This window comes from Lithobates pipiens, unplaced genomic scaffold, assembly GCF_037356315.1.
Source record: "Lithobates pipiens isolate NorthernLeopardFrog02 unplaced genomic scaffold, aLitPip1_a1.2 Scaffold_18, whole genome shotgun sequence".
Taxonomy (NCBI): Eukaryota; Metazoa; Chordata; class Amphibia; order Anura; family Ranidae; genus Lithobates; species Lithobates pipiens.
Window position 1 is genome coordinate 636,450,461 of NW_027507758.1, and position 14,170 is coordinate 636,464,630.

The window sequence follows — 14,170 nt, forward strand, 5'->3', positions numbered from 1 at the left end:
TTGCATGACCGCGCAATTACCAGTTAAAGCAGCGCAGTGCCAAATTGTAAAAAGACCTCTGGTCATTGACCAGCAAAATGGTCCGGTCTGAAAGTGGTTAAAGAAATAATACATTCTGTATGCAGGCCAATTAATTGTCTGACCAACTAATTAATTATGGCCATTAGTTGTTTCAGCCCTACATCTCTAATTCTCCTACCAGTTCATTATTTTAATTATAGACCTTAGTCAGAGAGTGAGGAAACAAAGAGAACTGTCTGTTATAGGAGTGACAGTGATGAGGGGATTATAGGACGAGTGTCCCCTCCCCCTCTATCACTCATTGCCATCTTCCCAACACAAGAAGTCCTGCACTTCCTTATTTAGTCCATGATTTAGTCATGAATAACAGTGGGGCTGAGCCCCACCAGAGGTCAGAGAGTGAGGATGGGGGGAGAACAACCAAGATGAAGACTGGACTGATCCTGAAGACCCCCATCATTGGGTTATTGACTCCTCCCTCATTATCACTTTCTGTTTAAGGTTCCAAAGTTAGAGGATGTTATCACATTATTAACATGTAAAAGTCTGGACAGGGACATCTCTCTGGTGGGTTTCTATAGCTGGATGACTCCACCATGGTATCCTGGTACAGATCTTTGTGTCCTTTAAGAAACTCTGACTCCTCCATCACCCCATCCTCATCATCCTCCTCTTTTATCTCTTCTTTAATCTCAGCTTTAGAATCTCTCAGGTTTCCACTCTAAATATATAATAAAAAATTACATCAATTGTAACAATGCAGATAATGTACAGATCCTAATGATACTATCAGTGATTGTTCCTACCTGATGATGACAAGGGATGGTGTGACCTTCCTGTGTGGAATCCCGGGAATACAGAAGATGGGGACATCTCTCTGGTGGGTTCCCATTACTGGATACATTTGTAGGAAACACACACACTGACTGAATACATTGTTTCTATGTGTTTATCAGATGATGGGTGATCTAAATGGACCCTCTGTACTGCTCTCTCCTTTACAATAAAGCCTCCTCTTACCCAGTGATGTGAGGGGCGGCTGATTGTCCATCATGACGTCCTTGTAGAGATCCTTGTGCTCTTCTAAATACTCCCACTCCTCCATGGAGAAATAGACAGTGACATCCTGACACCCTATAGGAATCTGACACACACAATGATACAGTCACCATCCAGACAAATCCCTTGTCTGTTACTGGATAATGTCCCAGAATTCCCAGCACTGCTCACCTCTCAATGATCTCTCTGGTGAGTAAGGATGAGCCAAATACCCCCCATTCAGTTTGAACCAGAACATGCGAACAGGCAAAAAATTTGGACGAACACACAAACACCATTAACTATTTGCTGACCGCCGGCCATCAAATGACGGCCAGGCGGTGCACCTATTGTGGCGGGAGGCCGTCATATGACGGCCTCCCATTTAAACAGGGAATGCGCGCCATCGTGCGCGCGCACCCCTGTTTCTTCGGTGGCGGCGTGTCACGGAGACACCGCTCGCCACCGAAGGGGATGAACAGCCATTGGTTATGGCTGTTTACCACGTGATCGGCCGTGATGAAGTCACGGCCGATCACAGATGGTCGCACCCCGACTGTGCACGGCGCATGCGCGCGATCATGAGCGCGCTGCGTGTGCACGTCGGTGGCGGCGTGTTCCCTGGGAACACTGCTCATCACCGATGCTGGTAAACAGCCATTGGCCAGCTGTTTACCCACATGATCGGCTGTGATCCTTTCACAGCCGATCACTAAAATGTAAACAAACCGCGGTAACAAGATGTTACCGGGTTCTCCTCCTCACACACCGATCGTGTGTGAAGAGGAGATTGCGGTAACATCTCGTTACCGCCTACAGTACACATCAAGCACACTGACTGCCACCCCCCCAATAAAGAGGACCTGTCACCACCCCTCATAGTACCTGTCAATCACAGTCCATCAGAGTACCCGTCACAGTGCCATCAGAGTACTCAAGTACCTGCCACCAGGAGATCAGAAAAACTGAGTACATGTCACCAGGCCATCAGAGTACCTATCTCCAACCCATCGGAGTACCGGAGTACCTATTTGCAGCCCATGTCTCATAGAATATACGTTGGGGTGTTCGTTTCCAAAATAGGGTCATTTTGTGGGTAATTTCACTGTCCTGGTGGTCCAGGACCTACAAAAGTGTGATGGGAAGGAATGAAATGAGATGTGTCATTTATGCTCCTAGAATGCCTGAATGTACTACTTCAATGTTCGGCCTCTCTATGTGACCACGCTGTGTAAAAGTCCTACACATGTGGTATCGCCATACTCGGGAAGAGTAGCAGAATGTATTTTGGGGTGTCAATTTTGCTATATACATGCTATGTGTTAGAAATATCTTATAAATTGACAATTTTGTGTAAAAAAAAGCGTTTTTATTTTTTTCCACATATTCCAAAAACTTCTGGAAAAAAATTAACCGTTCAAAAGACTCATTATGCCTCACAGATTATACGTTGGGGTGTTTGCTTTCCAAAATGGGGTCATTTTATGGGAAATTCCATTGTCCTGGTACTCCAGGGCCTTCAAAAATGTAATAGGTGGTTGAGAAATGAGATGCGTCATTTTTGCTCGTAGAACGTCTGAAGGTACTACATCAATGTTGGTGCTCTGTATGTGGCCAGGCTGTGTAAAAGTCTCACACATGTGGTATCGCCGTACTCGGGAAGAGTAGCAGAATGTATTTTGGGGTGTAATTTGTTGTATGCATATGCTGTGTGTGAGAAATAACCTGATAATATGACAATTTTGTAAAAAAAAAAATAATAAAAAAAATCTTCATTTTGCAAAGAATTGTGGGAAAAAATGACAACTTAAAAAAACTCACCATGCTACTTACTTAATACCTTGGAATGTCTACTTTGTAAAAAGGGGTCATTTGGGGGGTATTTGTACTTTCCTGACTTGTTAGTGTCTCAAGAAATGAGATACACCTGATGTACTGAAGGCCTGATCAGATGTGATAAATTTTCAGCGACTGGCACCATAGTTTGTAGACTCTATAACTTTCACAAAGACCAAATAATATACACTAATGTGGGTTATTTTTACCAAAGATAGGTAACAGTATAAATTTTGGCCAAAATTTATGAAGAAAAATTACTAATTAGCAAAACTTTATGACAGAAACAAAGAAAAAGTCATTTTTTTCACAAAATTTTTATATTTTATATATAGCACAAAAAATAAAAAACCCACTAGTGATTAAATACCACTAAAAGAAATCTCTATTTGTGTGGAAAAAAGGACGCAAGTTTCATATGGTTACAGTGTTGGATGACTGAGTAATTGTCATTCAAACTGTGAGAGCGCTGAAAGCTGAAAATTGGTCTGGTCAGGAAGGGGGTGTAAGTGCACTGTATTGATGTGGTTAAAGTCTATGGGACACTAAAATGAAAAATCAAAAGTGATCATTTTAAAGGCCTATATGCAAATTATTGTCATAAAAAGTGTTTGAGGCCTGGGTCCTACCCCATGGGACGTGTATCAATGCAAAAAAAGTTTTAAAAATTGCATTTTTGTCAGGAGCAGTGATTTTCATAATGTTTAACCACTTAACAATCGCCCTATAGCCGAATGACGGCTACAGGGCGGTTTCTTAACTCTGGGAGGCCGTCATATGACGTCCTCCCAGAATTCCGCTCTCGCGCGCCCCCTGGGGTGCGCACTCGAGAGCATCCGTAAACCGCATCATGGATCATAGCGGATCACGGTATCACGGATCATAGCGGCCGTTTACCACGTGATCGCTCTGTCAAATGACGGAGTGATCACTTGTAAACAAACCGGCGTCATGTGATGACGCTGGTTCCTCCCTCCCCCTCTCTGTACCGATCGGAACAGTGGAGGGGGAAGAGATCGGTGTCAGCAGCGATGTGGGCTGCATCTGCAGTGCCCACATCGCTGCTCACCGAAAATTAACCCCTCAATTCCCTGCCAATACTCTGCAATACCCTGCAACACTCTGCAATACTCTGCATTACTCTGCATTACTCTGCATTACACTGCATTACTCTGCATTACTCTGCATTACACTGCAATACTCTGCATTACTCTGCATTACACTGCAATACTCTGCATTACTCTGCATTACTCTGCAATACCCTGCAATACTCTGCAATACCCTGCAATACTCTGCATTACTCTGCAATACCCTGCAATACTCTGCAATACCCTGCAATACCCTGCAATACTCTGCAACACTCTGCAATACCCTGCAACACTCTGCAATACCCTGCAACGCTCTGCAACACCCGCCAATACCCTGCAACACTCTGCAATGGTCTGCAATACCCTGCAACACTCTGCAATGCTCTGCAACACTCTGCAATGCTCTGCAACACCCACCAATACCCTGCAACACTCTGCAATGCTCTACAACACCCGCCAATACCATGCAACACTCTGCAATGCTCTGCAACACCCTCCAATATCCTGCAATGCTCTGCAACGCAATACTCTGCAACGCCATACTCTGAGATACCCAGCCATACTCTGAGATACCCAGCCATACCCAGCCATAGTCGGTGATACCCTGCAATACTCAGCCATAGACACCCCCCCTCCCGCCGCCCTCCGGTGCTTCTACCGACTCGCCAATACGATCAAATCCAGAATCTTTTTTTTTTTTTTTCAGGCTTCCCAGCTTAGAGGTGAGATGCGGGGTCTTATTGACCCCATATCTCACTGTAAAGAGGACCTGTCATGCCATATTCCTATTACAAGGGATGTTTACATTCCTTGTAATAGAAATAAAAGTAATCAAAAAAATTATTTTTGGGGAAAAAAATGTCAAACTAAAATAAATAAAGTAAAATGAACAATACATTTTTTTTTTTTTAAAGCGCCCCTGTCCCCATGTGCTCGCATGCAGAAGCGAACACATACGTAAGTCCAGCCCACATATGAAAACGGTGTTCAAACTACACATGTGAGGTATCGCTGCGAATGTTAGAGCGAGAGCAATAATTCTAGTCCTAGACCTCCTCTGTAACTCAAAACATATAACCAGTAAAAAAAATTAAATTGTCGCCTATGGGGATTTTTAAGTAGCGACGTTTGGCGCCATTCCACGAGCCTGTGCAATTTTGAAGAGTGACATGTTAGGTATCGATTTGCTCGGTGTAACTTCATCTTTCACATTATGCAAAAATTGGGCTAACTTTACAGTGTTCTTTTTTATTTTTATTTTTTAAGCACAAAACTGTTTTTTTAAAAAAAAAAAAGCATTAGAAAAATTGCTGCGCAAATACCGTGCGAGATAAAAAGTTGCAACGACCACCATTGTATTCTCCAGGGTGTTTGCTAAAAAAACATATATAATGTTTTGGGATTCTATGTAATTTTCTAGCAAATAAATGATGATTTTTACATGTAGGAGAGAAATGTCAGAATTGTCCTGGGTGCTCCAGAACGCCTGATGGCGCTCCATGCATGTTGGGCCTCTGTATGTGGCCACACTGTGTAAAAGTCTCACACATGTGGTATCGCCGTACTCGGGAGTAATAGCAGAATGTGTTTTGGGGTGTAATTTGTGGTATGCATATGCTGTGTGAGAAATAAACTGATAATATGACAATTTTGTGAAAAAAAAAAGTAAAAAAAAATCTTGATTTTGCAAAGAATTGTGGGAAAAAATGACAACTTCAAAAAACTCATCATGCCTCTTACTAAATACCTTGGAATGTCTTCTTTCCAAAAATGGGTCATTTGGGGGGTATTTGTACTTTTCTGGCATGTTAGGGTCTCAAGAATTCAAATAGGCCGTCAGTACTTCAGGTGTGATCAATTTTCAGATATTGGCACCATAGCTTGTGGACTCTATAACTTTCACAAAGACCAAATAATATCCACCAATTTGTACTTATTTTTACCAAAGATATGTAGTAGTATAAATTTTGGCCAAAATGTATGAAGAAAAAATTACTAATCTGCTAAATTTTATAACAGAACAAAGAAAAATTCATTTTTTTACAGAATTTTCTGTATTTTTTCTTTTATAGCACAAAAAATAAAAAACCCAGCAGTGATTAAATAACACCAAAAGAAAGCTCCATTTGTGTGAAAAAAAGGACAAAAATTTCATATAGGTCCAGTGTTGCATGACTGAGTAATTGTCATTCAAAATGTGAGAGCACCGAAAGCTGAAAATTGGTCTGGTTATTAAGGGTGTTTAAGTGCCCAGTGGTCAAGTGGTTAAAGTGAAATATTGCTTTAAATTTCATACCTGGGGGGTATCAATAGTATGCCTATAAAGTGGTGCATGTTTCCCGTGTTTAAAACATTCTGAGAGCAAAATGACATTTTTAAAGAAAAAAAATTATTTAAAAACTAGTCATTTAAGACCTTTGGGTCTGGTATGAATATTAAGGGGAACCCCGAACCAAAATTTAAAAAAAAAAATGCGTGAGGGTCCCCCCAAATTCCATACTAGGACCTTCAGGTCTGGTATGGTTATTAAGGAGAACCCCGCCACAAAATTAAAAAAAAATGGTGCAGGGGTCCCCTCAAAATCCATACCAGACCCTTATCCGAGCACTCAACCTGGCAGGCCGCAGGAAAAGAGGGGGCGGACGAGAGAGTGGCCCCCCTCTTGAACCATACCAGGCCACATGCCCTCAACATGGGGAGCCCCCAAAAGCACCTTGCCCATATGTTGATGGGGACAAGGGCCTCATCTCCACAACCCTTGCCCGGTGGTTGTGGGGGTCTGCAGGTGGGGGGCTTATCAGAATCTGGAGGCCCCCTTTAACAAGGGGACCCCCAGATCCCGGCCTCCCCCATGCGAAATGGTAACGGGGTACAAATGTACCCCTACCATTTCACAAAAAAGTGTCAAAATGGTAAATATTAGATGACATGGCTTGGGAAATAAAAAATAAAAATGTTCCACAAAGTCTTCTTCTTCTTCTCTTGCTCCGCCGATGGACCGCAAAAAAAAACCTGCGTGCCACCACCGATCCACCTCCATGGGAGGCACCTGCCGTAATGACCGTCCTCTCAGGTGACAGTTCTTTTATAACTGAGGGCGGGGCCACACAGTGATGTCCCCAGGTGACCCCACTCCCCTCTGACACACGGGGAAGCCATAGGGATGTACTTGTGCGTTAGAGGGGGCGGGGTCACCCAGCAACGTCACCGCGTGGCCCCGCCCTCGGTTATAAAAAACTGTCACTTGAGAGGATGGTCATTATGGTGGGTGCCTCCCATGGAGGCGGATCTTTGGCAGCATGCGAGGGACCCCCATGCCATTTTCTTTTTTAATTTTGGCACGAGGTTCCCCTTAATATACATACCAGACCTGAAGGGCCTGCTATAGAATTTGGGGGGGCCCCCGTGGAATTTTTTTTTACATTTTGGTTCGGGTTTGCCCTTAATATTCATACCAGACCCAAAGGGCCTGGTAATGGACTGTGGGGGAATCCCATGCCGTTTTTTTCAATGACTTTTATGTGTATTGCCGGGACTGACAATTCATTATAGCCGCGAGTACTTTTAAATGATTTTTTTTTCCTTTAGAAATTTAATTTTGCTCTCGGACTGTTGTAAAGACGGGAAACATGCACCACTTTACAGGCATACTATAGACACCCCCAGGAATAGTTCACTTTTATTGTTTCACTTTAATCATTATTAAAATCACTGCTCCCGAAAGCCATTTTTAAAACTTTTATTTGCATTGACACATGTCCTCTGGGGCAGGACCCAGGTCCCCAGGCACTTTTTATGACAATACCATGCATATAAGTCTTTAAAATTAGCACTTTTGATTTCTCCCGTGGACTTTATAGGGTGTTCTGTGGCTTTCGAATTTGCCGCGAACATCCCAAATTGTTCACTATTCAGCGAACAGGCGAACACCCAATGTCCGAGTCGAACTTACATTCGAATCGAACATCGGGCCCATCCCTATGCAGGACATGTGGTGCAGGGGAAGGGTACATTGTGCAGACTTAAGGACATGGGGAGCAGGGTGCAGAGTGTAGAACATCGGGGTGCAAGGTGCAGGACATGTGGTGAAGGGTGCATAAAGCAGGACACGGGGTGCAGGGGAAAGGTACAGTGTGCAGAATGCAGGACATAGGGTACAGGGTACCAGAGAAGGGTGTAGGTTACCGCAGGACATAGGATGCAGGAAAAAGTTGCAGAACACAGGACATGGGGTCAATAAGGGGGGATGTCCCATGCTGATGGTGAAATTCTAATAATGTGAGCTGCTGCCTCCACCAGGACACCTACCTAGGTAGGGTCTAAGTATGACAACATTTAAAAAAAATGTGGTAGTGGCAGTGCTCTGGTTAATGCAATAAACAATAAAATATTCCCAGAAAGGTGACGAGTCCAATCACAGAAGATTCTGGAAGATAAACACCTGGAACCAGGACACTGGGACTGTCCACCTTCTTCTTACCGTAAGAAGACCAGAAGTGAGCAGAGTTGTTTTTCTGAATGCTACTTGAAATTATATCTGATACAGGAAATGGAAGAGAGGGGAGGAGGAGGAAGGGAGGAAGAGGGGGAGGGGGGAGGGTTCCTTACTACACCATTGTCAGAGTCTGCTCTGCTTTCCATCATTTCTTACACTTGATGTGATTGTAGCCGTATTAGTGCAATTGTGACAGAGAATTTGTATGTGTTTTTCTCTCCTTTCCCTCAGAGATATGTTTTTTGTTATTTTTTTTAACATTCTGCTTAAAAATGTGTGAATCAGTACTGCTTGGACCTTGAAGAAGGGGACATACCCCAAAAGCTTGTCCTAAAAAATTGTATGTTAGTGCAAATAAAAAAAGAGTATCACGCACAGTACTCAATTTTCTCCGTCATTTCTTATAGAACCCATCTCTGGGCACATCCCATTTGCTCTTTGTACACAGAGATCAGAACAAGTCTAAACCTTCCTCAGGTTGGGCGTATGGGGGTGTAAATTTGGAGTGATATGGTCGGAGGTTTTCAATATGTTGGTATTCAGAAGAATCAACAGAAAATGTCCAAAAAATTTTTTTATTTAGAATTCCAATAAACCCTCATTATATAAGAATACAAAGATGTTCCATCAGAAGCACTCCTCAGATGTGATAATCCATTCAGGGGCATACCTAGAGCATTTGGCACCCAGGGCATATCCAATATCTGGTACCCCCCTTCATTGATCAAACCTCTACGCACTCAGCCACCTCTCACACCTCTACGCACTCAATCCCCCCCACACCTCTACGCACACAGGGCCCCCCACACCTCTACTCACTTAGTCCTCCCCACACCTCTACTCACTGTTGTGGAAATTTTAGATGTATTTATTATATGTATTGTCATAAGAGTCCTCCTGTGTTCATTCTCTCCCAGCCCGCTCTTTTAGAGCTGACTGGGGCAGACTGACGCTGGATGAGATCCGTTAGGTAGTGGATAATATCTTGGGGTTGGAAAGAAAGGTGTTTGCGGAGTGGGGGTATGTCCACCAGCAAAAGGGCCCCTGTACATTGTACAGACGATCGTCTGGGGACATATGCGTGCTCTGTAGGCATTGGCTGTGTGCGGATGTGCGCACATCGTCTCTCCTGTGTCTGATCAACATATGGAGATAGGCGGTGCACATCTGTAGATGGCTTTCCATTCACAAGAGATGAATTATCCAAGTATACATTGTTCTCTGGAACAATGTATATATATTAAGGATTTCTATCGACAGAATTATAATCATCGTTCATTGGTTTTGTATGGTTTCCATCATTGAAAGAATTTGGTCAGTCTGTGTAACAGACTATTTGAATGTATACATGTCTGTAAAGGTGCCTTCTATTGTATTGTATTGTATTGTATTGTATTGTATTGTATTGTATTGTCCTTATATGGACATTCACATCCTGTTACTGCTGTGAGGTCACATCCTTTGCGGGAGGTGTTCAGCTGTTGGAGGCAAACCCTCCAGGGCGTGGCTTCCAGTGGGAAAAGTAATAAAAAGCTTTGGTCAAGGGGGGCTCTCTGGGCTTGCTGACGATGAAGCAGAAGGAAACACTACTGTTGATGTCTCTTTAATGGGTAACCAGGGCGGCCTGGCTGAGGAGCAGCCAGGTTGAGATGAGAACGTAGAAGGATGGTTGAGTCTGTTCACTGGAATGAATGTATTGGAAGGTAACATGAAAGCATTATATCATTAAGATGGAAATGGGTGCTTATTTGAAGCACAAAGTAGGTAGTGGGGCTATGTGCATAGCATAGCAGCAAAATTGCTACCACAGATGGCGAACCAGTGGACCAAACAAAGCCCCCCTCTGCACAGGCAGAGAGGGGGAGAAGAAGACCTAGTCCAGGACATGAAAACGTTTTTGTCCTGAAAAAGGGATACGTCTTCTCTGCCTGATGCATTGGGGAGGTTCTGCTTTGTGAAAAGAACAATTTTCCATCTTTTTGAGATAATGCTTGAAGTTTGATTGTGTGTGTGTGTGTGTGTGTGAGAGAATGTGTGTGTGTGTGAGAATGTGTGTGTGATTTGGATAACAAGTTTGTAATGCATGTGAGAAATGGATGAATTTTGATTTTTACCTATGTATGGAACAAGTAGACTGCATGAGTTTTGTAGAGCAATTTAACTGCAAGATTCTGTGCCATGCGGCCTTGTGTTGAATGGGATACGCCCTGTGGGAAGGGAAACAATGGCTTGTTATGCTAGCTTTGTTTGATAAAAGAAGCTATGTTTGAGCTGGCCTGGGATATATTGTGTTATATTGTCGTTTTATGTGGTGTTTTTGTTTCATTGGCTAACATGTGTTACTAAGAGTGCATTCTCAATTGTGTAGTAAGATTACATACTTTTCAGTGGAACTGTTCCTAAACTGTGTGTCTAAGTGTGCATTTTCAAGTGTGTGGGTTTGTGGGGAGAAGTTGTGGTTTTGGCGGGAAAGGACGCCATTTTGTTGGGGCCTAGCTTTTGTTGTCTGCCATGTGACCAAGCTTGGTGGCCATTTGTGAAAATCTGAGCATCTCTATAGGGGAAGGTGCAGACACCATTCCTTTGTGTGTGAAACCATGTGATATGAACCACCATCTTGTTCTTAGACCATGTGGTCTGGGCACCTCTCTCTAGGCGCCATATCCTTTAAGTGAATTCTACTTTTGTACCTTTTATGTGATTTTTTTTTCAGTTAAGCTATTGCATTTTCTGTAGTGAATTTTTGGTTTTCAGTGTAAATCTCTATTTTGCTTTTAATTTCAGTGGATGGTGAAACTAGCTTGAACTGAGGTTTTGTACACAGCAGTGTGTTATTTTTATTACAAATGTATGGAAGTTCCACAGAGGGCAATTCATTTGTTTTGTTTTTTGTTAAGTTTGTATTGTATAGTCTGCATATGGGGCGAGGCTCCCCCTCCCTTTTCCTGTAACATTGATATGTAAATGAACGTGTTTGCTGGGTTCATGCTACAACCTTTTAGAGACAGGAAGTTGGTGGGAGGAGTCGGGGGTTTTCTGACTCACGTTTGTTAGGACAATGGAAAATAATGGCGTTTGAAAGAGAGTTTTAAATTTTAATTTCAGTTTTTTCTAAGGTTTGTACTGTAATACAGTTTTGGGTAGAGAGCAAATAGGAGGCACCCATGTTGGTTGTTGTAATATCTAGATACAGAGAGAGAAGCAGCATTGTTCTGTAGAGTAAGCGGGAGTTATTGTGTTTTCTGTGTGGCATAATCTGGCGACGCAGTGTATGGGCGTACAAAGGAAACGTTTGTGTACGCATATACTGTGAGGGGTAGAGACTTAATTCGGGGGGTGATAACACCTCAGGTGGAGTTTCTAGTTGAGGGACTAGCTGTAGTCCATTAATCCACCGCACAAGATGGCACCTGGCGGTGGTCCCCAAAGTAGGTGCAACGGTTTCCCTGGACGCAGGGGTAAGACGATAAGCCGATTCGAATCGCCATGGGCACTAGGAGGTTCATGCAAGGGAAGGATTGGAGGCTTCCCACAGTCAGACTGCTGCACAGTACATAAGGATCCTAGTTTTGGGGCTAAAGGCCATTAGCCCTTCAAAGATTGACATAGGTGGTCCAAGGATACTATTTTGGGTATCCCTCTGGAAGTTGATATATCGCAACTGAGGCTTCAGAAATCTGTAAGGCTGAGTGAGCTGATGGATGTGTAGTACTTGCTTTTGTGATTCTCAGAGGAGGAACTGTGGTTGGAATTCTCATGCCCATTTAAGAACTTTGTGTGGCTGGTCCATACAATATTCTGAGATGTCCTTGTGTCTTTCCCATTGTATGTATTTTATTTTTTCTATCGCTAAGAGTGAAGGCAGAATTCCATTTGGTTGTTTTTAAATTTATAATTTTTGATTTGGAACTATGAAATATCTCCCCCACATTTGTATCTAAGTGTTTGTCTCAGGTTTTAGTATTCTCATTGTTTGTGGTAACAAGAAGATGTCTGAACCCACCGCGGCAGCCCTCTTACGTGTCGCGGGTGTTGTATTTTTAGTAAGAACGTGAAAGTAAGGGTTACAGAGGGGTTTAGTTATTATCGGTTTTGAGGAATGTCAATGACAATTTACCAATGTACACGAATGTTGTATTGTCTATGAAGGGCAGAGTAATAACTTTTGTTTATAAGTATCTTTTCAGGTCCAAGGAGTTTCTGAAAGTGTATAAGAAGGTAAAAGTATCATAGGCTATTTCACAGTTTACCCTGGGTGTTTTCCTCCAGTTTGTAATGAGGAAAAAGGGGGGATGAGAGAGGTGAGAATGACAAATTTTTCAAACCAATAATACTAACTACTCTAATTCTAGCCAAGTTTGTGACAGGTGACTGGGTCGTTGTAAAGAAGATTGAAGAAGGAGAAAAGGATGAGAAGTATCTTTTTATTTATATTTTTAAAGTGTATTTTCCAACTAGGTATGGAAGTGAACAGGACACATGGTGGGGTCTACTCTGAGTCTCCACTGAGCTCTAAGTGCCCCAGCAATGACAGCAGTGTATGAGATATATAGGCATATTGGTGTGAGGAGTTTTTGACAAACTAGTACAATCCAAACAGACACATGACAATAGAATTTAATGATACATTTCTAGAGGGTAAAATGTATTATAATTTTAAAAATAGCTCTGGTTCTTGCCAGTTTTGGTAACGGGATAACTAGGTAGCCCACAAGCGTGTTCCAGCTTTAGTTTGGTATTAATGTGGATCTACAGCTTATAAGGTAATTCCCCTAAGGCAAGAAGTTCATGTGTGCTGGTGAATCTCGTCCCAGCATCTTATGTCGCGGCCGATTCTGATGGCGCGAGAGAAGGTAAGGATGGCAGGGACAGCTGGAAGGGAATTGCTTGTACACGGTGGGGGCTTGAGCTTATGAAACGATTGAACAATTTCTCATCCATTGAGGATGGGATGTTTTCATGTAACTGTTGAAGCAACAAGGAAGTTCCCACAGCCCAAGGGTGGTTCCTGGGATTTCATAAGTAAAGATTGCTATACCTGGATCGGGGATACTGGTGGCAAAGTTCAGGCCCATATGGATAAGGCTAAGAAACCTAAAAGGCAAAGCCAGAGCTATAGCTAGTGAAGGTTGGAATCTTCTTAAGGGTCTGGGAATCTGGGGGCATTTAATTTTTATTTTTGCAGCGGATCAAATTTTGAAGGAATTAGGGGTATATTTACTCATGATTTTTTTGTTTCTATTCTTCTATATTCCGTGATGAGGCGTTCCTGTTGCCTGATTGGACGCGTGACCAGAGCCCGAACAGATGAGCCCAAGATGCCTGACCCAAGAAAAAGACACAGAGGATCCCAGACCGACCAGCGACTACTACAGCTCACCATGTCATCCCTCCTGAGGAAAAGTCTACATGTCAAGCCGTGTTTTCCTTTTTATGGACTCATATGGACTGTAAGGCCAGGTGTAAGAAGAAGATCGAAAGTCATCGAGGGACACATGGGATCATATGACAAAGAGGAGGAGCTGTTGTGGAAATTTTAGATGTATTTATTATATGTATTGTCATAAGAGTCGTCCTGTGTTCATTCTCTCCCAGCCCGCTCTTTTAGAGCTGACTGGGGCAGACTGACGCTGGATGAGATCCGTTAGGTAGTGGATAATATCTTGGGGTTGGAAAGAAAGGTGTTTGCGGA

At 42.9% G+C, this 14,170-nt stretch overlaps 1 protein-coding gene across 1 annotated transcript in view; it reads right to left on the reverse strand.

Moving 5' to 3' along the window:
* Positions 1-1,158, reverse strand: part of LOC143989649 (uncharacterized) — a 45,935-nt gene extending 44,777 nt beyond the window's left edge. Inside the window, exon 1 of the mRNA XM_077489904.1 lies at positions 1,042-1,158. Within this exon, the coding sequence (XP_077346030.1) occupies positions 1,042-1,126 (85 nt within the window). The 5' untranslated portion in view covers positions 1,127-1,158. The remainder of the gene's footprint in view (positions 1-1,041) is intronic.
* Positions 1,159-14,170: the final 13,012 nt, after the last annotated feature.